Below are 26,272 nucleotides of genomic sequence, written 5' to 3'. Positions count from 1 at the left end.
ACAGCATGCCGCATCCAATAGGAATATGCCTAGTAAAGCAGTGTGGTGTTCAAGCCAATATTCTGGTTCCTGAGAGTTTTATTTATCAGTTATGTAGGAAGCAAACCAGTTATTAATTGTGCCTTAAATGCTACAGTGTGTAAATATATTTCACTGTATTGGAAATTATATATTCTCCATGTGTACCAGAATAAATAGAAAGCTTTTCTGTGTGTTATGTGTAATACAGGATCTGTCTCAAAAGTTTCAAGAATAATTTTGTTAAAGTGATTTATTGCTTTTTAACATACAAAACCTTAAAAAATTTCAAAGTACATTCCTTCTGCATCACTGCCATCACTCCACCCAGTCCGCATTGGCTTCCTGGAATCCGTTATTGGGAACCTCCTTAAGGTAGCATGTTGAATCTTCTTTTTACTCCCTTTGATGACCCAAGATTGTGTCCCTTTGAGCTTCTCTTTATTGTCAGAAAGAAACAGTAGGCATTTGATGCCAAGTAAGGGTTGTACGGCAGTGTTGCCGCATCATTCCCGGCAAGAAACTCTTGCACACTGATGGCGCTGTGGCCCGGGACAGTGCTGTGTTGCAAAATCCGGTTGGTCGCTGCGTCTTTCCGGACACATTTCACATTATCCCATAACTATACAAGGATTTGAGTGTAAAACTGGCCACTAACTGTTTATCTTTGAGGCACAAATTCACTATGAAGAACACCTTTGGATTCAGAAGGTTGCCTAAACCTCAAATTTGCTCGTGTGAGCCTTCTTTGGGCGAGTTGAGTTTTTAGTCTACTACTCACTGCTTTGTCTTTTTGATTCAAGATTGTTCCCAAAAATCCATATCTTATTGCCTGTCACTACCATGTCGAAAAAATATGGGTCACTTTCAAGGCATCCCAAGAGCTGGTGACACTTGAGCACGGGATTTCCTTTTGTTCATCAGTCACCATTTTTGGGACCACCTTTGCTTGCACCTTTTGTCAAAATCTGATAAGCATTTGATCACTCTTAGGCTCAAGTGGCAATCCCCATTCAAAATATTTTGCACTTTCTTCACATTTTCATGTGTTTGAGACATAGACAGATGCTCAAAGCACTCATTGTCATTTTCACAGCTAAATTAACCACTGCATCTCAAATCTTGGTGTGTCACCAAAACGAACTATGCACAGAATAGTATCCTCACTCTGCCACCGTGTGGAGGCAATTGAGCCAAGTCATGTTCATTAGCCGAGATCCGTCATCACAGTTCCTGCCAAAAACTGCACTACTCTAGCCCCTTTTGTTTGGTGGAGAATTTTATTCTTGAAATTTTTGGAACAAACCCTGCATGTCATTTGATTACTTAATTATTTTGATAAATGAGTTTGATGAAAATTAGAGTACCAGCTCTTGAGTAATTGCAAGACATTTCCGGTGTTTATGATAGGAAGAAATCGCCCGTGTCTTCATGTTTCCAACTTGTGCGTCTCTACTCACAGGAAACATAAGAGTTCTCATGTTGTGCAGCACTGTCCATAATTCATCCAATATGGAGAGTTCTATCAGGTGTAAATCTGCGTACAACTATTGCTATGCTAATGAATAAAGCAACTTGGTGACTAAATGGAAAGGTGCCAGGCTAAGAATTCAAAGGCCTGAAATTCGATCCCCAGTAGGTGTTTCCGTCACTCACCATTTATTCCACAAAGTGCAATTTTGTTATTGTGAAAACTGTGAGTTGTGCTGTGGTGTGATGCCCACATAAACTGTAGGTTGCCTCTAACTAGATAATTAAGTGGAAAGGTCAGAAGAAGGCAACAGCATACCACATGTGATAGGACTGTGAGTAGAAAAACAGTTTGGTGTTCAAAACCAATTTCCAGGTTGAATGACAGCTTTACTTTATCATACCTTAGTGAAGCAAAACAACAAAAATTTCAGTAGAACAATAAGGAAGGTATAAAATAGAACAATCTTTATTTGATAGCTAAAAGGATAGATTTATTGTATAAACAGATCATCGGAAGACATGCACAATTTTTTCTTTACTTCATAAAACTTTCCGATTACACAAAGATATTCCTCTCATAATACATTATATATAATAAATATGTTTCTGTGCCATCTATGTGTAGGGTCAACTCCTGAGCGGAAGCTTACATAGGGTGCATGCCACAATTCAAGATGAGCAGACTCTGACGGCACAGTAATATATGTCGAAGACACGCCAATCTTACATAAATGTCGCATTTGTTATAATGTGTCTAAATAATCTGTATAGGTGGCAGGAATGGGAGCTAACCATACAAACTGTGAAGGGGAGATGGCCTTCTCCAAAAGCTTCATGTATGTATCTTGCATGTACTGCAGGTATATATTTTATACGTACTGAAGGCCGTGATATAGTAAACAATGGTTTCTATTACCTGCAAGGGTGATAATGCATATAGCCTCTATTGCTGGTAATAAGTACATCAATGCTAGTGACTTAGCATAAGTACAATAAGTGCAGTGACATTTAAACAAGGGTCAACAACATTTCGAAACAAGAGTTTTCCAGCCGTTCCCCTTCTCTCAGCAGTCGTGCCATTTCCGCATCAATAAACATGAATTTGCTCACTCCTGAGTAACACCAACTTGTCAGATGCATTATTTCAAAGATGATAGTTCTACATAACTAAAAGCAGCCACCACACACTATTTCTCCATCAGTTTGTGAGAGTTCCAGGTGCAGTGAGAGAGCATAATAGCTCAATTGCTTGCTAAGATCTGGGACAGAACCACAAACAGCCAGAGAATTATTTTACTTCTGGTGGCTAACTGTAGGTCATAGCTCAAAATTATCTTCTGTACTTTCCTTGAGTTACTTAAATCTTACTACTTTACGCCATTTAGTTGCATGGAACATTACCACATTTGCATTTACAAAATCTCGCTCAGGCGGTCATGTATTGTGAAACTCGTATGCACAATGGTGTCTTATAATGTTTTCTCTCTGCATAGTTCTCAGTGTTTCCTTTGCCTGTACATAACGTATACATCTTTTTAAATTTCTGAGCCCGACATATGAGCTACGTATTTGGTCTCGGGCACTTGGCGCATTTGATGTCATTTCAGTAATTCGACTCATCATATTTGTGCTGTGTTCTAGCGTAACAGTACACATTCTGTTTGAACATGGTCATTTAAAGCTATGCATATAAAATTATTATTTTCCAATATCTTGACATCTGGAAAAGTGTTGATGGTAAGTACATCTAATTATAGACCCCTCAGATTCCTCTCTTTTTTCCTGCAGTGTCATTTTCATTACAGGGTTTTTATGTTTGGCTGTTATTATTCTTTAGCCACAGTTGAAGTTATCTGAATGGAACTGGTATTCATATCACCTATCAAATAAAGCCTTTTAATATATTTATGAAGGCTTCAGAAGTAGGAGCCATAACTGATGTCTTGCCGAAGGCCCTATCTGTTGAGAATAGAAATTTTATTACAGGTTGACAGAAAAAACCTATAAGATTTTATCTTTGTTTCCAGTGCTCTGTCACAGGTACTCCATAGTAGAATCTCAAATGTAGATGGTAAAAAAGGGGAAAAAATCCGCATTTCATCCCGAGTATTCTTGTTGTAGAGAAACAAGATGTATTGACTGTGAATGATCATCACAGAGCCTTTCAATAGAATAACAGTGTACAGGACTTTTAACACCCAAGTTACCTAAGCACAAGTTGTCATACTAGTTGTCATTCAATCTGACGAGTTAACTGTGCCAGCGTTTATATTTCTGACCCCACTCGGGGGGTGAGACGCAGAAACGTCGCACGGTTAAGCACCGTTTGCAAAAATCCCTGGTACTGAGCTTTAAGTTGAGTGTCGAACCGAGGGAAATATTTCTGAAATTGTGATGTTGGTACTTGTTGCCTACCGGGCAGGTCCTCCCAGTGCTGCAAATGAATCAATCTCTCTCTCTCTCTCTCTCTCTCTCTCTCTCTCTCTCTCTCTCTCTCTCACTCTCAAGTGTAGGAGCTGGACACCGCAGGTGCTCAGTGCTGGGAGGCAGGGGAGTCCCGGTGGCAGCAGCAGAGAGAGCTCGGGGAGTCCCGACGGGCTCAGCCCTCAGCCGTGTCATCACCACCGCTCGTGTCGCCAGCAGCCGGCGGCTGCGAGGGTAGCAGCGGTGGGTGGTGGCCGCGGGTGGAGTCGGTGTCGGAGGCGGTGGGCAACCTGCGAACTGGCAGCTCGGCGGGCATGTGGGGTGGTGCAGGTATGCGGGGCAAATCCGCTGGCAGTGGGGGCGGTGGGGGTGGGAGCCGACTGCGCCGTCTCGCGACTGGTGATCCTGGCACCGCGGGGCTCGACTCTGGTGATGAAGATGAGCCGTATTGCTCGTGCAACTCCTCCAGCCTGAAAAAGAATGCACATCAGTTCCCAATCTCCTAGTACAGGCCTGGCAAAATGATGCTAAGTGAGCATTCTGCTAGCAGTCCGAATGAAGTGGCAAGTGGTGCTGAGGGGTGAGGAGAGAAAGAAACATGAATGCTACAGCCATACGCCACTTGAGCAACACATTCACTCTGTCAGGTGCTAAGCAGTTTGCTGGCAATACTACTTGCATTAAATTATATTTATGTTCTACATTAGAAATACTGTGATGTCCACAGAGTTGTCTAAAAAATATAAAGTAGAGAAGCCACATTGTTCTACATCTACATCTACATCTATACCCTGCAAACCACCTTCTACATCTACATCTACATCCATACTCCACAAGCCACCTGACGGTGTGTGGCGGAGGGTACCCTGAGTACCTCTATCGGTTCTCATTTCTATTCCAGTCTTGTATTGTTCGTGGAAAGAAGGATTGCCAGTATGCTTCTGTGTGGGCTCTAATCTCTCTGATTTTATCCTCATGGTCTCTTCGCGAGATATACATAGGAGGGAGCAATATACTGCTTGACTCTTCGGTGAAGGTATGTTCTTGAAACTTTAACAAAAGCCCGTACCGAGCTACTGAGCGTCTCTCCTGCAGAGTCTTCCACTGGAGTTTATCTATCATCTCCGTAATGCTTTCGCGATTACTAAATGATCCTGTAATGAAGCCCGCTGCTCTCTGTTGGATCTTCTCTATCTCTTCTGTCAACCCTATCTGGTACGGATCCCATACTGCTGAGCAGTATTCAAGCAGTGGGCAAACAAGCATACTGTAACCTACTTCCTTTGTTTTTGGATTGCATTTCCTTAGGATTCTTCCAATGAATCTCAGTCTGGCATCTGCTTTATCGACAATCAACTTTATATGATCGTTCCATTTTAAATCACTCCTAATGCGTACTCCCATATAATTTATGGATATTCCATTTTAAATCACTCTTAATGCGTACTCCCAGATAATTTATGGAATTAACTGCTTCCAGTTGCTGACCTGCTATTTTGTAGCTAAATGATAAGGGAACTATCTTTCTATGTATTTGCAGCACATACACTTGTCTACATTTAGATTCAATTGCCATTCCCTGCACCATGCGTCAATTCGCTGCAGATCCTCCTGCATTTCAGTACAATTTTCCATTGTTACAACCTCTCGATACACCACAGCATCATCCGCAAAAAGCCTCAGTGAACTTTCAATGTCATCCACAAGGTCATTTATGTATATTGTGAATAGCAACGGTCCTATGACACTCCCCTGTGGCACACCTGAAATCACTCTTACTTCGGAAGACTTCTCTCCATTGAGAATGACGTGCTGTGTTCTGTTATCTAGGAACTCTTCAATCCAATTACACAATTGGTCTGACAGTCCATATGCTCTTACTTTGTTCATTAAACAACTGTGGGTAACTGTATCAAACGCCTTGTGGAAGTTAAGAAACACGGCATCTACCTGTGAACCCGTGTCTATGGCCCTCTGAGTCTCGTGGACGAATAGCGCAAGCTGGGTTTCACACGACCGTCTTTTTTGAAACTCATGCTGATTCCTACAGAGTAGATTTCTAGTCTCCAGAAAAGTCATTATACTCTAACATAATACATGTTCCAAAATTCTGCAACTGATCGACGTTAGAGATAGAGGTCTATAGTTCTGCACATCTGTTCGATGTCCCTTCTTGAAAACGGGGTTGACCTGTGCCCTTTTCCAATCCTTTGGAACGCTACGCTCTTCTAGAGACCTACGGTACACCGCTGCAAGAAGGGGGGCAAGTTCCTTCGCGTACTCTGTGTAAAATCGAACTGGTACCCCATCAGGTCCAGCGGCCTTTCCTCTTTTGAGCGATTTTAATTGTTTCTCTATCCCTCTGTCATCTATTTCGATATCTACCATTTGGTTATCTGTGCGACAATCTAGAGAAGGAACTACAGTGCAGTCTTCCTCTGTGAAACAGCTTTGGAAAAAGGCATTTAGTATTTTGGCCTTTAGTCTGTCATCCTCTGTTTCAGTACCATTTTGGTCACAGAGTGTCTGGACATTTTGTTTTGATCCACCTACCGCTTTGACATAAGACCAAAATTTCTTAGGATTTTCTGCCAAGTCAGTACATAGAACTTTACTTTCACCTTGAGGTGCATCACAGAGGGTACATCCCATTGCACCAGATATTAGGGTTTTTCCTGTTCCATCCATGTATGGAGAGCAGCAAGAATGATTCTTCGAATGCTTCTGTGTGTGAGTGATACTGAGGGGGCAGTAGTATATCTGTAGTAATCATTTAAAGCCGACTCTTGAAACTTTGTTAACAGACCTTCTTGGGATAGTTTATGTCTGTCCTCAAGAGTCTGCCATTTCAGTTCGTACAGTATCTCTATGGCACTCTCCCACAGATTATACAAACCAGTGACCATTCGTGCTGCCCTTCTCTGTAAACATTCAATATCCCCTGTGAGTCCTATCTGGTATGGGTCCCACAAACCTGAGCAATGTTCTAGGATGGGTTGCATAAGAGATTCATAAGCAATCTCTTTTGTAAACTGATTGCACTTCCCCAGTATTCTACCAATAAAGTCTACCATGTGCTTTACCCACAACTGAACCTATGTGATCATTCCATTTCGTATCCCTACAAAGTGTTACACCCAGGTTGTATGAGTAGGTCGATTTTCAAGAGTGACTCATTAATATTACAGTTACAAGTTACTACATTTTTTCATTTTGTGAGGTGCACAATTTTACATTTCTGAACATTTAGAGTAAGTTCCTAATCTCCGCACCATGTTGAAATCTTATCAAGATCTGACTGAATATTTATGCAGCTTCTTTTAGAAAGCACTTCGTTATAGATAAATGCATCATCTGCAAAAAGCCTGATTCTACTATTAATATTATCTGAAAGATCATCAGTGCCAAATGGGAATTGGCTTATTTTTCATATCGTTTAAAGGCTACGTAAAATGCCTAACATGCCATCATATTACTGATGGCTGGAAAATGCTTACTGAAACGTCATTACAACACCAGACACAATGATAATATAATTCAATTGTCTTCTGATGAACTGCAGTGAAAGCTGGTTGAGCTGAAGGAAAAACTGAATTAAGGGTAAGTGACAAAATCTTTTGTGGTCAACATCACGCATTATTTGAATTCATTAAGTGTCTTAATCCAAGGGGAGAATCGTTTGGTAACATATGGCAGACAAATTGATGTCATCAAATAAAAAGTAGTCCTATGAAAAAATCAGTCTCAGGTACAACATGGAACATTGCCTGTAAGTGAAGGCAGTCATTTGTAGACCAGACATGACTTTCTATTTTTAAGTAATTGAAACATTTCAGCATGATTTCTCAAACAGATTCCAAGACTTTTATGACTCAAGATGGATTTCACTTTATTTGTCAGATCATTCTCGCTTCTGACTGCTAATGTACCCCATTACTTTAAACTTGGGCTGAGAGACGTACATTTTAGCACCAGCTCAACAACCTGTTTGTCCGGAACAGGTATTTGCAAGACTTAAATATCACCCCAAGAGCAATATCCTCAGCAGCACAGAAAAGATGCTAAAGTTATTTCAATGTTCATTTTGACACATCTGTGCAATTTTTTTTCTTTTATGAAATTGACAATGTCACACCAACTTACAGGTGTGACAGACTTTAATCTGCATAATTCCATATGTTTGACTGTATCATGAAGCATAATTCTGTATGCATTATATGTTATAAAATTGAAATGTGTATAAATTTATAAACATCACAACTTAATGTTAAATGCCTGTACATGAAGCTTTCTGTAGTTCTGCTCACCATATTAGTACTATCTAATGTACTTCTTTAATTACACAATAAAAATTACTGCTTTGGTAGAAAAATAAAATTCTGCTTAAAAAAGGTGTGCTGCAATTTTTGCTCTGAGAAATACACTCCTGGAAATGGAAAAAAGAACACATTGACACCGGTGTGTCAAACCCACCATACTTGCTCCGGACACTGCGAGAGGGCTGTACTAGCAATGATCACACGCACGGCACAGCGGACACACCAGGAACCGCGGTGTTGGCCGTCGAATGGCGCTAGCTGCGCAGCATTTGTGCACCGCCGCCGTCAGTGTCAGCCAGTTTGCCGTGGCATACGAAGCTCCAACGCAGTCTTCAACACTGGTAGCATGCCGCGACAGCGTGGACGTGAACCGTATGTGCAGTTGACGGACTTTGAGCGAGGGCGTATAGTGGGCATGCGGGAGGCCGGGTGGACGTACCACCGAATTGCTCAACACGTGGGGCGTGAGGTCTCCACAGTACATCGATGTTGTCGCCAGTGGTCGGCGGAAGGTGCACGTGCCCGTCGACCTGGGACCGGACCGCAGCGACGCACGGATGCACGACAAGACCGTAGGATCCTACGCAGTGCCGTAGGGGACCGCACCGCCACTTCCCAGCAAATTAGGGACACTGTTGCTTCTGGGGTATCGGCGAGGACCATTCGCAACCGTCTCCATGAAGCTGGGCTACGGTCCCGCACACCGTTAGGCCGTCTTCCGCTCACGCCCCAACATGGTGCAGCCCGCCTCCAGTGGTGTCGCGACAGGCGTGAATGGAGGGACGAATGGAGACGTGTCAGCGATGAGAGTCGCTTCTGCCTTGGTGCCAATGATGGTCGTATGCGTGTTTGGCGCCGTGCAGGTGAGCGCCACAATCAGGACTGCATACGACCGAGGCACACAGGGCCAACACCCGGCATCATGGTGTGGGGAGCGATCTCCTACACTGGCCGTACACCACTGGTGATCGTCGAGGGGACACTGAATAGTGCACGGTACATCCAAACCGTTATCGAACCCATCGTTCTACCATTCCTAGACCGGCAAGGGAACTTGCTGTTCCAACAGGAAAATGCACGTCCGCATGTATCCCGTGCCACCCAACGTGCTCTAGAAGGTGTAAGTCAACTACCCTGGCCAGCAAGATCTCCGGATCTGTCCCCCATTGAGCATGTTTGGGACTGGATGAAGCGTCGTCTCACGCGGTCTGCACGTCCAGCACGAACGCTGGTCCAACTGAGGCGCCAGGTGGAAATGGCATGGCAAGCCGTTCCGCAGGACTACATCCAGCATCCCTACGATCGTCTCCATGGGAGAATAGCAGCCTGCATAGCTGCGAAAGGTGGATATACACTGTACTAGTGCCGACATTGTGCATGCTCTGTTGCCTGTGTCTATGTGCCTGTGGTTCTGTCAGTGTGATCATGTGATGTATCTGACCCCAGGAATGTGTCAATAAAGTTTCCCTTTCCTGGGACAATGAATTCACGGTGTTCTTATTTCAATTTCCAGGAGTGTAGTTGTACTGTGCTTCAAACACATCTTCCTATGTTTCCCATGTGTGCAGCCTTCAGTGTATAGCCATCTCACTCACACAACTGCTTGGAATAGCACAGTGATGGGAGAAGCTGGAGTGCTCAGCATACTTGGCTGCGATGACGGAGCGCAAATCATGACCAGGCCTTTTGTTGGTATCTATTATAAAGTTGGCAATGTTATGTTGGAAATGTTCATGTTGGTACCAGAGTTAATAATATCTTGGCTGCACTTCCCAGAAATGACAGAATATTCAGTCCACTGGGAAAACTTCAAGAAATAAAGATCTGAATTTATTTGTCATGATGAAACGGAGAGATTTACAATTTCTGAGTCAAGCTACTTTTTTAAAAAATTAGGAACCCTGGGCCTGTTTATTCAGGATCAAATTTAGACATATTTTTTATTATTGTTATAATTATATCCATTTTTTTGCTGGCATTTGGTGAGGTGTTTTAGACTGTCTTGGCAACAAAATACGAGGTGCGACAATAAAGTAATGACACTGATGTGAAAAAAAAATATTGCTTACCGTTTTAGTCAAGTTTTGTGTTGTCTCCTTCAGAGTAGTTCCCTTCTGACTGCACACACTTTTTCCAGCGCTTCTGCCATTGATGGTAACATTTCTGGAACTCATCTTCTGTAATATCCTCCAAGATCCTCATCACGGCTTTATCGACATCTTGTGTTGTTAGAAAATGGTGTCCCTTGACTGCCATTTTGACTCTTGGAAATAGAAAGAAGTCGCATGGAGCAATATCTGGTGAATAAGGTGGCTGTGGTAGTACTGAAATTTGTTTTGAGGTCAAAAATTGCTGTACTGACAGAGCAGTATGAGATGGCGCATTGTCCTGATGCGGAATCCAATTATCAGCAATGTTGGCACGGACACGAAGAACTCTTTTACGAAATTTTTCTAAAATTTCTTTGTAGTAATATTGGTTAACTGTTTGTCCAGGAGGCACCCACTCTTTATAAACAATTCTCTTGGCATCAAAGAAGCACACAAGCATGCATTTCACTTTTCACTTTGACATGCGAGCTTTTTTAGGTCTGGGTAATCCCTTTGAGCACCATTGCGAACTTTGGCGTTTTGTCTCTGGATCGTACTGAAAAAAACCAACTTTCATCACCAGTGATAACACGGCTCCACAATTCTGGATTGATTCCCATTTGCTCTAACAGTTCGGCTGCCACATTTACCCGTGTTTCTCGCTGTTCTGGTGTGAGATTTTTCGGCACCATTTTAGCACAAATCTTTCTCAGACCAAGATCTTCAGTTATTATTAGATGAACTGTTTCTCAATTGATGTTCAGTTCTTCTGAAGTCATTTTCATGGATAATCTTCGATCAGATCGTACGAGTTCACGCACTCTGGCCAAGTTGACGTCCGTCCGTGAGGTTGATGGTCGTCCACTGCGGTCTTCATCTTCAACATTCGTTCTGCCTTCACTAAACATTTTATGCCAACAAAGAACTTGAGCTCTTGACATAACCTCCTTTCCAAAAGCCTTCTGAAGCTTACCGTAAGTTGTCGTCCTGTTTTCACCCAATTTAATGCAAAAAGAAATGGCATACCTTTGTGCAATATTATGCGGTTCCATTTCCGTGACAAGAGACACAAACACATGTCAACTTATTACAGCACAACTCAATTGAGCAGTTGCATCGATGTGAACCTGAAGGAGCTTATAGGCCAAGGTCAGAGATATTGTGCCTACGCGAGCCTGCAGGGTTTCCACATCTCGCAAAAAAAATACAGTCTCATTACTTTATTGTCACACCTCGTAATCTGTCAAATGAAACTTTTCATAAAATTGTATGACTGAGTATTGCATAGATGAAATAACAACTGATATTATGTCAGAAGGGGATAGTTAAAGCTTTGTCACTATCCATCGCACACAGTCATTCTTCTCTCAGACAGTATGAAAATGGAATAATACTGGTACAAAGTTCCTTCTGGTGCACACTGCACAGTGGTGTGTGGAGTACATATGTAGCAGAGCTGGGGGGGAAGATGGCACCCACCTGCTGCTGAGGCGGTCGCTGCGGTGTGCCGTCCTGGTGACGCGACGCACCAGCTGCTGGCACTGCTCCTCCAGCCTGCTCAGCCGCTGCGCACGTGCCTCCAGTGCCGTCTCGTCCAGTGGTGCTACAGTAGGTATCTGCGTCGACAGCTCAGGCTTCGTGGCAGCCTCATTCCTGTGCAGCACAGAACCCACGGGGAACCGTCAGCTTGGCAGCGTCTTCAATCCTCTGCTCTGGAACTATATACTCCAGAACTGGTCAGCAGATGCAGTTAATTTGTAAGTGTATTAGAGTTTATGACTACCGTGCCTGTAATGTAATGACACTACGCACGTATAAACTGTACAATCACATTAATGTGACCAACCTGTCAAAAGCCCGAAAAACCCTCTTTCACAGCAGAGACTGTTACAAGACATGCAAAAAGACAATTAATGAGGTACTGGAAGGCACTGACAGGGTTGTGGAGCCGTGCTGACTCCAGTTCCTCGGCCGATTGCCCTGGGTTTCACGGTTGAGAATCTGTGGTGCAAAGAGCCCAGTCGAGGTGGTCCAGTTGATGTTCAGTTCTTCTGCAATCATTTTCACGGCTAATCTTCGATAAGATCGTACGAGTTCACGCACCCTGGCCAACTTGACATCCGTCCGTGAGGTTGATGGTTGTCCACTGCGGTCTTCATCATCAACATTCATTCAGCCTTCACTAAACATTTTATGGCAATGAAAAACTTGAGCTCTTGACATAATCCTTTTTGATTGTGTTTAAATGCTGGGAGTTGAGTGGCCAGAGGAGTAAAGTAAACTTGTCACGGTGTTCTTCAAACCATACATATACTCTGTGAGCTGTGCAACAAGTAGCAGTGTCTTGCTGGTAGATGCCATCGTGCCGAGGAAACATAAAGTGCATGTAGGGGTGGACGTGGTCCCTAAAGATAGATGCGTGCGTGTGTTGACCCATTGTGCCTTCTGGAAAATGATGATATTACCACAAAAACATTCCACAGACACTAACCGTTTTGAAGACTGTTGCAGGGTAACTGTTTTCATACATTTCACACCATACACGCCACTGGAGCATTAAACATGATTCATTTGAAAAGGCCACCTGTTGCCGCTCAGTTGATGCCCATTTGCTGTATGGTGTGAACATTCCAGCCTCCATCATGGATGATTAGCATTCAGCATGGGTGCATGAAAGAGGTGCGTGTTGCGGAGGCCAATATGCAGCAGTGTTCAGTGAATGACCATTGCAGAGACACTGTCGGTAGCCACTTGGTTTATTTGGGTCAGTCAGTTGCGCAACAGTTGCAAGTCTATTTGCCCATGTATATCTCCACAGCCGTTGTCCACCCTTGTCATCTGTGGCCCACAGTGCACCACTGTTGCTTCGGCACCAGTGTTGCATAATGCCATTTTGCCATATATGTTATACTTTAACCAAGGCAGCTTGCAAACAGATATTTTGGAAATGCTTCCACCCTTGGCCCAAAACCCAAAGGCCATACCTTTTCTGCATCAGATAAATCACTCTGTTTCCGCGTTTCGACAACCATCGCACTGTTTTCCTTACCCCTCTGACCTGCTTTATATACCCTTCACTGCTAGTGCTGTCTTCTGCCATCTGTGGTGTTATTGCACATTGATGTCAAACGTAGGTAGTGGTCACATTAACGAGACTGGACCATGTATGTATCCTGCTGTCCATTCAAACACCACAAAGGATGGCAAATGAAGAAAATTTTACTTATTGTGCGCATACAGTATATTAGGAAGAATACATACTAAATTTCATACATGAATTGGAAGTACACAAAGTGTAAAATTTAGCACACACAACTGTCACTTCCGGCAGCAATGTTGGCTCTAATCTCCCTGGGCATCAAGTTGAACTGAGCTCAGATAACAGATACGGATACGACATTCTGTGTTGCTGCAATTCTATCCTAGAGTTTATCAATCGTAGTGGCTGGCAGGTTGGTAGCGTGCCCATCTCTAGGCAAACCATGACCAGATGTTTTCAAAGGGTGAGAGATCTGGAGAATGTGCTGACCAGGGCAACTGTCTCACACCCCCTGTAGTGAGGTGGGTCTCGAAAGAACAGGCAGCGTGTGATCCTACATTATCCAGTTGGAAGATAATGTCACAGAGAAATGAAAGAGAGGCCACAGCCATTGGCCTTAACACACAAGAATGTAACACCTGCTCTTGACGTTATTAATTATGCAAGCCAGAGCTGATTGTGTTGTGTTAGCAATGAGACTCTATACCTAAGCGTATGTAAATTTTGCAAAAACTATAGTACTAGAAATAATGCCAGATTATCAGTTTTTATTGAAACAGTGTGAAATTGGCAATTTTTGTAAGATATTCTGAAATCTATTCTTTTGCTGTACAAAAGTGTTATAATTCTGAGGACATTAGTTTTGTAATATTTGTAACTGACAGTTATTGAATGCTAAAATTGCATCTGGTCTTCTAACATCCTCAAGGCTGAGGTTCTTGTAAAATCCTGAAATAATGGTGTAGTTATTGAATGCTAAAATTGTATGTGGTCTTCTAATGAAATTTGGTAAAAAAAAAAAAAAAAAAAAAAAAACACAAAAAATGCAAAAACCCAAATTTGGTGAAAAAATGTCAAATTTTACAAAACTATAGCACTAAATTTGACAAAAGAACATCAACTTTGGCAAAAACAACAACGCTGAATTTGCCCCAGGCCAGTACTGAATTAGGTAGAAAATAACCCCGATTTTTCCAAAAAAAAAATAACTGAATTTCCAAAAATCAGCAATGAATTCAGCAACAAAATACCAGTTTTGGGAAAAAATAACACCAAATTCAGCCATAAAATAAAATGATTTTTTCTTGTCCCTACCTATACCATTACACCAGGTGCTGGTCTGGTTCTCCTTGGAGCCTCTACACACAGATACACATTGTGTGCTGTTCACAGAACTCGGACCCATCTGAAAGGACAACACAGTGCCACTCCTATACACAGGGTTGTTGCTGTGTGCACCACTGACTGCTCACCACTCTCTGCTGCCACGTCAAGCAAAGCCACAACAATGGTCACCTCGATGATAGTCTGTGGTGCCCCAGACATTAATGCACTGTCTCTGAGGGTACTCTTTGATGCAAAGAACACTATCTCCTGACTCAAGGTAAGAGATATGACAGATTATCATGTGCAGCCAAGTGAACAATATGTCTGCTGAAACTTCCTGGCAGATTAAAACTGTGTGCCAGACACGAGACTCAAACTCTGTATCTTTGCCTTTCGCAGGCAAGTGGTCATTGACTGAGCTACCCGAGCATGACTCACAAATGATCCTCACAGCTTTACTTCCACCAGTACCTTGTCTCCTACCTCTCAAACTCCACAGAAGCTCTCCTGCAAAACTTTCAAGTCTAGAACGCTTGTCCATGAAAAGCAAAGGTCTGGCACACAGTTTTAAACTGCCAGGAAGTTTCCTGACCCATTTGTTTATATCACTGTAAAGCCTCAACTTACACAATGTTAATGGGCCAACTAAAGTAAAACTTACCTTTGTTAGTACATATTTAATTAAAATTTAGCTATAAGAACAACATACTACAGTAGTAATCACTTGAAGTGTTAGTAAAAGGAGTGCTCCAACTGTTGCTACTCTATGAAATATTTATGTAGAAATTTTGAATTAATTCACTCATTCATTCTGAACACAGAATTTTAGCTTAGATTTATGATGAAAAAAGATATCTGACACTGACTTCCAGACAGGGACCTATTGCTTGTTTAACCAACTCAGTCTTTACTAAAGAAGAAAAGTTGCGTGAAAGAAGGTACTGATGACCAGTTGGTTAAAGCAGAAAACAAATAGTTGTCATAATGGGACCAGAGACCAATTGTAAATACAACAGGGAAATTTGTGAAATTTCTGTCACTGTCTCAATCATCGATACTGATTCTGCAGTTTTGAGAGGAGTACTGACATGAAGAAGTGAAAATATCAGTGTTGATGTGCTCCAGATCTGACCAGGTAATTGTTTATTAGCATCTGCAACATTATTATAGCTGTGAAAGTGACAAATAGCTTGTGACCACAGTCAATTCAGTTGCTGAAACTACAAGCAATTTTGTCTCAGTGGGAGGACTGGAATGGGGTACATTCAACCTTGTGATGCTAATTGAAGAGCTGCTCAAATGATAAGTAGTGGCTCCATGGTCTGCCCATAGATAATACAACCCAGTATTTTAGTAGTAAAAAATTTGTTCATAAATGGAACAAAAATCATGTACATTCAGGTCCATACCTTAAAGTTGAGAGCAGAGACCTGCATGAGACAAGCAGTTACAAGTTCTTTGGTGCATTAGTAGACAAGTATTTATCTTGTGAAAACCACAAAGATGGAAAAACTGAAATGAGCGTGTGCCACTGTTGGCCGATAGGCCCCAGCCGGGGAACTTTGGCAGCCAAGTGCAGGTCTTATTGCAATTGATGCCACATTGAGCAACTTGCGCACTGCCGATGAGGATGAAAATGACGATGAGAACAACATGACACCCATTCCACGAGCGGAGAAAATCTCCGACCCAGGCGAGAAACAAATCTGGGCCCACTGCATGGGACGAGAGCACGTTATTACCAAGTTAAGCTGGCAGACACCACAAAGATAATTTATGTCCAGAAATTAGCTCAGATATATTCCTAATCAGATATTGTATTGTAAGGTGTACCCAGAAGCAGATATAAGACTCAGATCACAATTTAGTAATGATGAAGAACAGGCTGAAGTTTAAGACGTTCTCCCAGAAGAATCACTCTGAAAAGAAGTGGGACACTGAACTACTGAGGAATGATGAGATGTGTTTGTGAAGTTCTCTATGACTATTGATACTGCAGTAATAAATATCACAGTAAGCAGTTCACTTGAAGAGGAATGGGAATCTCTAAAAAGGGCAGTCACAGAAGTTGGATAGAAAATATAGGTACAGGGAAAGTAACTGCCAGGAAATGTTGGATAGCAGAAAAAATACTTCACTTAATCAATGAAAGAAGGAAGTAAAAAAATGTTCATGGAAATTCAAGAATGCAAAAATAAAAGTCATGTAGAAATGAAATAAATAGGAAGTGCAGGAAAGTCACAGTGAAATGGCTGCAAGAAAGATGTGAAGAAACTGGAACAGTAGTGGTTGTTGGAAGGACTGATTTAGCATATAGAAAAGTGGAAACAATTTTCACTGAAATTAAAAGTGAGACATCATCATTAAGAGATCAACAGGAGTTCCAGTGTTAAGCACAGAGAAGAGAGCAGAAGGTGGAAAGCGTACACTCAATGCCTCTCTGAGATGGGAAGACTTGTTTGACAATGTGACTGAAGAAGAAATGAGTGTTGATATGGAAGACATAGTGGAGGCAGTATAGAGTGAGAGTTTAATAGAGCTTTGGAAGATTTGGGATGATATAACACAGAAGGAATAGATAACATTACCTTAGAATTTCCGAAATCATTACGGGAAGTGGCAAGCAAGCAACTCTTCAACTGTGCGAGGAATATGAGAGTCTGGAGACATCCACCAAACTTTTGGAAAAATATCATCCACACAATCCTGAAGATAGAAAGGGCAGATAAGTGCAAGAAAAACTGCATAGTGAGCTTAATGGCTTATGGATCAGACTTCCTGAACAAGCTTAATATACAGAGGAATGGGAAAAAACTGAGGTTCAGTTAGATGACAATCAGTTAGGCTTTTGGAAAGGTAATGGTATGAGAGAGGCAGCTTTATATTGTGACTAATAATGGAAGCAAGAATTTAGAAAAATCAAGACACATTCATTGGATATTTTGAGCTGAAAACAGTATCTGATGATGTAAAATGATATACAATGATCAAAATCACGAGAAAAATAGGAGTAAGGTTTAGGGAGAGATGCATGATATACAGTATGTAAAAGAACCAAGAGTGAACAACAAGAATAAGGAACCGAGAATGAAGTTCTGGAATGAAAAATGCTGCAAGACAGAAATGATGTCTTTTTGCTCCTACTGATCAGTCTACACATTGAAGATGCAATGACAGAAAAAAAAAGAATGGTTCAAGAATGGGATTAAATTTCAGTGTGGATGGATATCAATGATGGATATCAATGATGACATTGCTATCCTCAGTGAAAGTGAAGAAGAATTGCAGGATCTGCTGAATGAAAAAGTCTAATGAGTACAGAACATGGATTGAGAGTAAACTGAAGAAAGATAAAAGTAATAAGTACCTGAAATAAGATTAGCAATAACCTTAACATCAAAATTGTTGATTATGAAGCAGATGAAGTGAAGGAATTCAGCCATCTTGGAAGCAAAATAACAGATGATCTGTGAAGCACGGAGGACATAAAAAGCAGACTCGCACATGCAAAGAAGGAATTTCTGACTAAAAGGAGTCAACTGGTATCAAACATGGTTCTTAATTTGAGAAAGATATTTCTGAGAATGTATGTATGGCAGTGGATTATGAACTGGGGGAAAATATGAAGTGAAAATAATTTAAGCATTTGAAATATGGTTCTACAGAAGGATGTTGAAAATTCAGTGGACAAATAAGATGATGAATGGCTTTATGCAAAATAAGATAAAAAAGGACCATATGGAACACACTGATCAAAAGAAGGGACATGATATGTGCTGAGACATCAGGCAATAGCTTCCATGGTACCAGAGGGAGCTGTAGAGGGTAAAAACTGTAGGGAAAGGTATATATTGTAATACGACCAACAAACAAATGAGGACATAGGGTGGAAGTACTACTCTGCAATGAAAGGGCTGGTACAGGAGAGAAATTCATGGCAGTCATCATAAAACCAGTCATAAGACTGATGAGTCAAAAAAAAAATCCCAACAACAGAGTAAATGAAGATGCATTACTAAAGATGTTCAATGGTCTCCTATGTCCATACTTTCATGAAGTTTCCTAATTTGGAGCGTTGCTGCCAATATACACACACAAAGTGCGATTTTTTGCTGCTGGGTGACGTCGTTGACCACCGCCAATATTTCGACAGGAGCACACCCTGCCATTCTCAAGGCACAAATGCAAGGAGTAAGCAATGTGCAAGGGAATTTAATACCTCAGTTCACAGAGGAGAAACAAGGAAGATACCACACACAGAACAAGTAACCGCAGAGTCAACACACAACCAAAGAAAACCAACATCAGAAATATCGATAGTGACTATTAATCAACAGGTGAGGTAGCACTCATTCTGTCCCTCTGTTTTTTGATGAGAGACAGAACCAGATTCATCAAAAAACAGAGGGACAGAATTAGTGCTACTTCACCTGTTGATTAATAGTCACTATCGATATTTCTGATGTTGGTTTTCTTTGGTTGTGTGTTGACTCTGCGGTTACTTTTTCTGTGTGTGGTATCTTCCTTGTTTCTCCTCTGTGAACTGAGGTATTAAATTCCCTTGCACATTGCTTCCTCCTTGCATTTGTGCATTGAGAATGGCAGGGTGTGCTCCTGTCGAAATATTGGCGGTGGTCAACGACGTCACCCGGCAGCAAACCTGCAAGTTATTTGAACATTCAATTCGCCAGGAAAAGTTAAAGTCTTACACATAGAAAGTGTGGTTCAGTATCAAATAGAAATCTTTAAGGCATGTTGCAGTCAAAGAGGATGAAAAGCAGAAGAAGAGTGCACTGCCTCTGGCTAAGATAATGGTACACTTACAAGGGCCCGATTGCAGTTTCTTTTCCCTGTAGAAATTGGGTAATTTTCTCCCGGTGCTCATCATTACCTGGTCAGGAGGTAGTCATCTTCCAGGACAGCAGCTGGAGCCTCCAGGCAGGCGGCCAACCTCCGGTAGGCACCTTCGCGCCTCTTGCGCCGCTGCGCCTCCGCTTCCGCCTCCGTGTCCACTTCCACCCCTGCCGTCACCTCGGATGCTACCGACTCGTCCCCAGAGCCAACTGCCACCTCCTCTCTCTGCATTTCCACTGTGTCGGCACCACAGATCGGCATATCTTGCTCCTCCCGTTCTTTGGGTGACCCCTCGTCTGACACCACCCCCACTCCCACCTGGCAGTCCACAACTTCGTCACCACGGCCACCACTGTGATCGGCCCAGCCGAGCTTGCGGTACACCGCCTCTGGGATGGTGATGGGGGGCAGTGAGAAGATGGAGTGCAGGGCCTCCTCATCATCCCTGGCTACCGACTCCAAGCTATGGCTGAACCACGCCAGCTGTTCCTTCAGCTTCTTCACCTGCAGAGATGACAAGTGTTTGTTTATTACAGTGGTATGTGTATACAAGGATAATGGAATGTAGTCAAATTAAGTCAGGTGATGCTGAGGGAATTAGATTAGGAAATGAGACACTTAAAGTAGTAAAGGAGTTTTGCTATTTGGGGAGCAAAATAACTGATGATAGTCGAAGTAGAGAGGATATAAAATGTAGACTGGCAATGGCAAGGAAAGCGTTTCTGAAGAAGAGAAATTTGTTAACATTGAGTATAGATTTAAGTGTGAAGATGTCGTTTCTGAAAGCATTTGTATGGAGTGTAGCCATGTATGGAAGTGAAACGTGGATGATAAATAGTTTGGACAAGAAGAGAATAGAAGCTTTCGAAATGTGGTGCTACAGAAGAATGCTGAAGATTAGATGGGTAGATCACATAACTAATGAGGAGGTATTGAATAGAATTGGGGAGAAGAGGAGCTTGTGGCGCAACTTGACTAGTAGAAGGGATCAGTTGGTAGGACATATTCTGAGACATCAAGGGATCACCAATTTAGTATTGGAGGGCAGCGTGGAGGGTAGAAATCGTAGAGGGAGACCAAGAGATGAATACACTAAGCAGATTCAGAAGGATGTAGGCTGCAGTACGTACTTGGAGATGAAAAAGCTTGCACAGGATAGAGTAGCATGGAGAGCTGCAGAAACCAGCCTCAGGACTGAAGACCACCACAACAACAACAACAATGCATATACGTGCTACCCTCTGTCAAGATGACAGTGATAATGGAGCATATAGTCAATTTCTATATCTACATCTATACTCTGCAAATAATACTAAAGCCCATGGAAGAGGGTACTCCCCATTGTAAAAGTTATTAGAGCTTCGTCTCATCCATTCATGTTTGGAGTGTGGGAAGAATGATTGATTAAATGTGTCTGTACACACTTTAGTTTGTCCGGCCTTGTATTTATAACACATATGGCAGCCATACAAGAGGGAAGTAGCAATTTCCTAGATTTTTCATTTCCTGAAACTTTGTAAGTAGACCTTCATGGGGTAGTTTGTGTCTGTTTTCAAGTGTCTCCCAGTTGAGTTATTTAGCATCTCCAGGATGATTTCCAGTGTATGAAACAAATCTTTTTCTTAAAAGAAAAAAGAACTGATATATTGTCAAGTATGAATCTCATATTTTGGGAACATTTTATACTGTTTTCATAATGTTCAGTGCGCATGTAACTGGTTTTGTTACACCACCAAATACTGATGTGGATTTATATCACATCTGATGGTGGCAATAATTTGCTGAAGCCAGTAAAGTGCATGTCCATTGTAATTAGATGAACCTGACATAACAAATTGTAATATAAACAAATCTATGTCCATTCAAGCTGTCCTCCTTTGTATACATTCCATATTACCTATCCCTACTTGATACAATTTCAACTCGCTTCACCAATATTCTGGGATGGGTCACATGAATATTTTTCAAGCTAACTCTTTTGTAGACAAATGAACTAAAGTCAGTCACCTTATTTACCTACAGAGGATCTATGTGATAGTTCAGTTTTTTACCCCTTCAGAATTGTACACACAGGTGTTTGTATGACTTGACCAATTCCATTGCGACTCATTGATACTGTAGTAATAGGATATTACTTCTTTTGTGCAGTGCACAATTTTACATTTCTGAACACTGAAAGTAAGTTACCTGTCATTGCACAACTTTGTAATCTTAACAAGATCTGATTGAATGTTTGTGCACCTTTTTCAGATAGAACTTCATTATAAATATTTGTATCATCTACAAAATACTGAGGATTAACATACAACAGGAACAGCAAGGGTCCCAAAGCACTTCTCTGGTGCACACCTGAAGTTACTTGTATATCTGTCAATGACTATCCATCCAAGATAATATGTTGCATCCTTCCTTCCAAGAAACACTCAATTCAGTCACAAATTTCATGTGATCAACAATATTATTGTACCTTCAGTAATAGTTGTTTGTGTAGTACTGAGTCAAATGTTTTTCAGAAGTCAAGAAGTACTGCATCTACCCAACTGTCTCAACCCAAGGCTTCCATTGTTTCATCCCAAAAAATCACATGTTGATTTCCACATGACTGATATTATCAGAATCCATTCTGGTTGACATGTAGGAGAACATTCAGCTTGAGATACCTCATTATGTTTGAGCTCAGAATATGTTCTAAAATTCTACAGCAAATGGATGTCAAGGATTTTTTCATAATGTGGGGCCACAGTCATAATATATTTGTTTAAAGTCAGTACTGCCATTAGACTGTTTTTTATTTGCAGTGTTACATTTGCATGATCATGATTTCGGCTTAAAATGCCATTATCAAGTGTTTTAATGTCGTACAGTGCGAAAGATGGCATACTGTCGTATTTCAAATATACTATTAGACACATTGTCCAAGGGTCTTGATCCTGTCATGCTTGGTGCAGTGTTTAAAGAGCAGTTCAGATTCTCCAGCCAGTCTCTTGGCAAGCCCTACCTCACTAAGTAGCATACGTTGGGAAAGACAGGAGTTGTCTATACATTGTAAGCGCCTGAGCTATAGCCAGAATTCGTTGAGACTGCTAATACCTTTTCAGTATTACAGTCCCTCCACATTACGCCTGGAACATTTCATAAGCAACACAGATGAAAGTTATTGGGCTTACAGTCTCATTTAGCATATGATGTCCAAATCTTGGCTTCATAAAAGAGGGTGCTCAGTTTACATACTTGATAAACAATTATTTTTGTGGTACCATGAGGTGATTGTTGTCTTGAACTCTAGTGTGGAGCATCCTGGAAGTGTTGGCCACTTTGCCATTTCTAATGTTTATCTCGTCATCCAGAGAGAGATCTAACACTAGAGAACTTAGGTAGCAGAATTTGTCAACTACATGCAGTGGAGAGCTATCCAGTTTTATAACAGACATGATCATGTACCCCTGCGCCATAACCACCATCTTCTTTACATCCACTAATACTACATCATCTCACCTTAAAATATTATGTCTTCTATGTGAATAAAGATAGATATTTTGGATGGATTTTAACTTATACATTGAAACTAGAAGTTAAATAAATTGTCATTGCTATTCTCAGTAGAGTTGTATATGTTTCTCCATTTTGATTCAGCAGTATTTGGAACTGACAGCCTCGCTTCCAAAATTCATTGGCATGCAATCACATGGCCAATGGTTTAACCATTACATGCTCACCACACATCTTTAGGCATAGAGATTATCATCAGTACAGGAGCACAAGCAATCAACACTTAAAGAATGTAAAAAGTCTCCTAGTCGCAGCCATATCAGCATGTGACAAAAACGAGGTGCGAGCTCATCAAAAACCTATGAGTCATCTTGCTCTTTGTCAGGTAACTGTTCAAGAAGGCATTCTCATGTGCAGGATGTCAACATAGGCTGATATGAGGCTCCTGCTAAGACTCCCATCATCTCTTGTGAGCTAATGATGCAGGAACCATCCAAGCAGTCATTCATATGACATACAGGGTGATTCAAAAAGAATACCACAACTTTAGGAATTTAAAACTCTGCAACGACAAAAGGCAGAGCTAAGCACTATCTGTCGGCGAATTAAGGGAGCTATAAAGTTTCATTTAGTTGTACATTTGTTCACTTGAGGCGCTGTTGACTAGGTGTCAGCGTCAGTTGATGCTAAGATGGTGACCGCTCAACAGAAAGCTTTTTGTGTTATTGAGTACGGCAGAAGTGAATCGACGACAGTTGTTCAGCGTGCATTTCGAACGAAGTGTGGAAACAACTCAGTATGAACGTGACTCGCCTAAGGTGAACGTTTTCTGTGCCATTTCAGCCAATAAAGTTTTTGGTCCCTTTTTCTTCGAAGGTGCTACTGTAACTGGACTACAGTATCTGGAGATGTTAGAGAATTGGCTGTTCCCTCAGCTCGAACAAGAAGCACAACAATTCATATTTCAGCAGGATGGAGCGCCACCACATTGGCACTTATCTGTCCGTAACTACCTGAACGTCAACTACCCGAGGCGATGGATCAGCTGCCAGGCAGCCCGTGACAGAGCACTTCATCACTGGCCTCCAAGAAGCCCTGATCTTACCCCCTGCGATTTTTTCTTAAGGGGGTATGTTAAGGATATGGTGTTTCGGCCACCTCTCCCAGCCACCATTGATGATTTTAAACGAGAAATAACAGCAGCTATCCAAACTGTTACGCCTGATATGCTACAGAGAGTGTGGAACGAGTTGGAGTATCGGGTTGATATTGCTCGTGTGTCTGGAGGGGGCCATATTGAACATCTCTGAACTTGTTTTTGAGTGAAAAAAACCTTTTTAAATACTCTTTGTAATGATGTATAACAGAAGGTTATATTATGTTTCTTTCATTAAATACACATTTTTAAAGTTGTGGTATTCTTTTTGAACCATCCTGTATATTCGAATGTATAATGGTATAATGAGAACTACCATCTGTCATGTATTTCAAATCTGTTTTCAGAGTACATGTAAATGTAGGTATACAAACTACTTCCCAACCACAAGATCTGTTTGTTTGCCTGCGGGATATAAGGCAACTTGTATCGTCATCAAGACACCACCCCAGGGGTCCTCAATTGTGTTGGAATGGACTGTTGTATGTTTTACAGAAACAGCTGCTCTTCCACTGTCCCCAAGTCACCTGATCTCCATGCTACTGAGCACATATGTGAGAGTCACAGATATAATACATAAGCTGGGGTGGAAATCATTAAAAGAAAGGCATTTTTTTGCTGTGGCAAGATCTTTTCTCAAAATTCCAATCACCAACTTTTTCCTCCAAGTGCAAAAATGTTTTGTTGACACCTTACTGTGTAGGGAGATATGATTATCATAATAAAATCAGAGAAATTGGAACACACACACAAAGGTTTAAATGATCATTTTTCCCATGCACTGCTTAAGTGTGTCACTGTACAGAAATACTCTGGAGGTGGCTCGATGAATCCTCTGCCTAGCACTGAAATGTAAATTGTATGGGAGTCATGTAGATATAAATGAGAGACATCACAGAATGAGTTGTACAAGTCTTATATTTAGATATGACCAATCTCATTGAGCTGCAAGTGACAGTTAACCCTACTGAGTGAGCTGGTGGGGTAGTTAAGACACTGGAGTTGCATATTGCAGCAGCATGACCCACAACACCCACCCCCATCCATACAGCGAGGTCTTCCACAGTTTCTCTTGACATCTTCCCCAGTTTCTGTCAATCAGTTGAGATGAATACTAGGATAAATGTAAATGTCGTGTGACTAGGGCCTCCCGTTTGGTAGACCATTCTCCGGGTGCAAGTCTTTTGATCTGACGTCACTTTGGCGACTTGCACGTTGATGGGGATGAAATGATGATCATTAGGACAACACAACAGCCAGTCCCTGAGCGGAGAAAATCTCCGACCCAGCCGGGAATCGAACCCAGGCCCTTAGGATTGACATTCAGTCGCGCTGACAAGTCAGCTAATGGGGGTAGACAATACTAGGATGCCTCAATCGGAATATGTGCTCTATCTCCAGTGATGCAGTCATTGGCTGCACGTCATACCCAAATCCTAGTTCCTTCCTTCTAACCGAGCAGCCACGAATCTGGACAGTTCCCAGTCAATCTTTCAGATGCCACATGACATTTGCATTCACCATCACAAGGGCAAAACAGGACTGCTCGTGAGGGCAGAGAGAAACTAAATAAATACACTACTGGCCATTAAAATTATGACAACACAAAGATGACGTGCTACAGATGTGAAATTTAAATGACAGGAAGAAGATGCTGTGATATGCAAATGAATAGCTTTTCAGAACATTCACACAGGGTTGGCGCCGGTGGCGACACCTACAACGTGCTGATATGAGGAAAGTTTCCAACCGATTTCTCATACACAAACAGCAGTTGATCGTCATAGCCTGGTGAAATGTTGTTGAGATGCCTCGACTAAGGAGGAGAAATGTGTACCATCACGTTTCCGACTTTGATACAGGTCAGACTGGAGTCTATCGCGATTGTGGTTTTTCGTATCGCGACATTGCTGCTCGTGTTGGTTGAGATCCAATGACTGTTAGCAGAATATGGAATCGGTGGGTTCAGGAGGGTAATAAGGAACGCTGTGCTGGATCCCAACAGCCTCGTATCACTAGCAGTTGAGATGACAGGAATCTTATCCGCATGGCTGTAACAGATCATGCAGCTACGTCTCGATCC

The 26,272-nt window shown here is 41.8% G+C and overlaps 1 protein-coding gene across 2 annotated transcripts in view; it reads right to left on the bottom strand.

Annotated features, from left to right (window-relative positions):
• Positions 1-1,938: 1,938 nt before the first annotated feature.
• LOC124718797 (plectin) overlaps positions 1,939-26,272 on the bottom strand; it is a 212,726-nt gene continuing 188,392 nt past the window's right edge. For both annotated transcript variants that reach the window (XM_047244409.1, XM_047244410.1), the window contains exons 16-18: positions 19,582-20,048; positions 11,804-11,977; positions 1,939-4,385 (exon numbers count right to left, since the gene is read on the bottom strand). In XM_047244409.1, the coding sequence (XP_047100365.1) occupies positions 4,091-4,385; positions 11,804-11,977; positions 19,582-20,048 (936 nt within the window). In that variant the 3' untranslated portion in view covers positions 1,939-4,090. The remainder of the gene's footprint in view (positions 4,386-11,803; positions 11,978-19,581; positions 20,049-26,272) is intronic.

This window comes from Schistocerca piceifrons, chromosome 10 (genome assembly GCF_021461385.2).
Source record: "Schistocerca piceifrons isolate TAMUIC-IGC-003096 chromosome 10, iqSchPice1.1, whole genome shotgun sequence".
Taxonomy (NCBI): domain Eukaryota; kingdom Metazoa; phylum Arthropoda; class Insecta; order Orthoptera; family Acrididae; genus Schistocerca; species Schistocerca piceifrons.
Note: the sequence above shows the minus strand (reverse complement) of the source record. Positions and strands in the feature narration are given on the sequence as shown.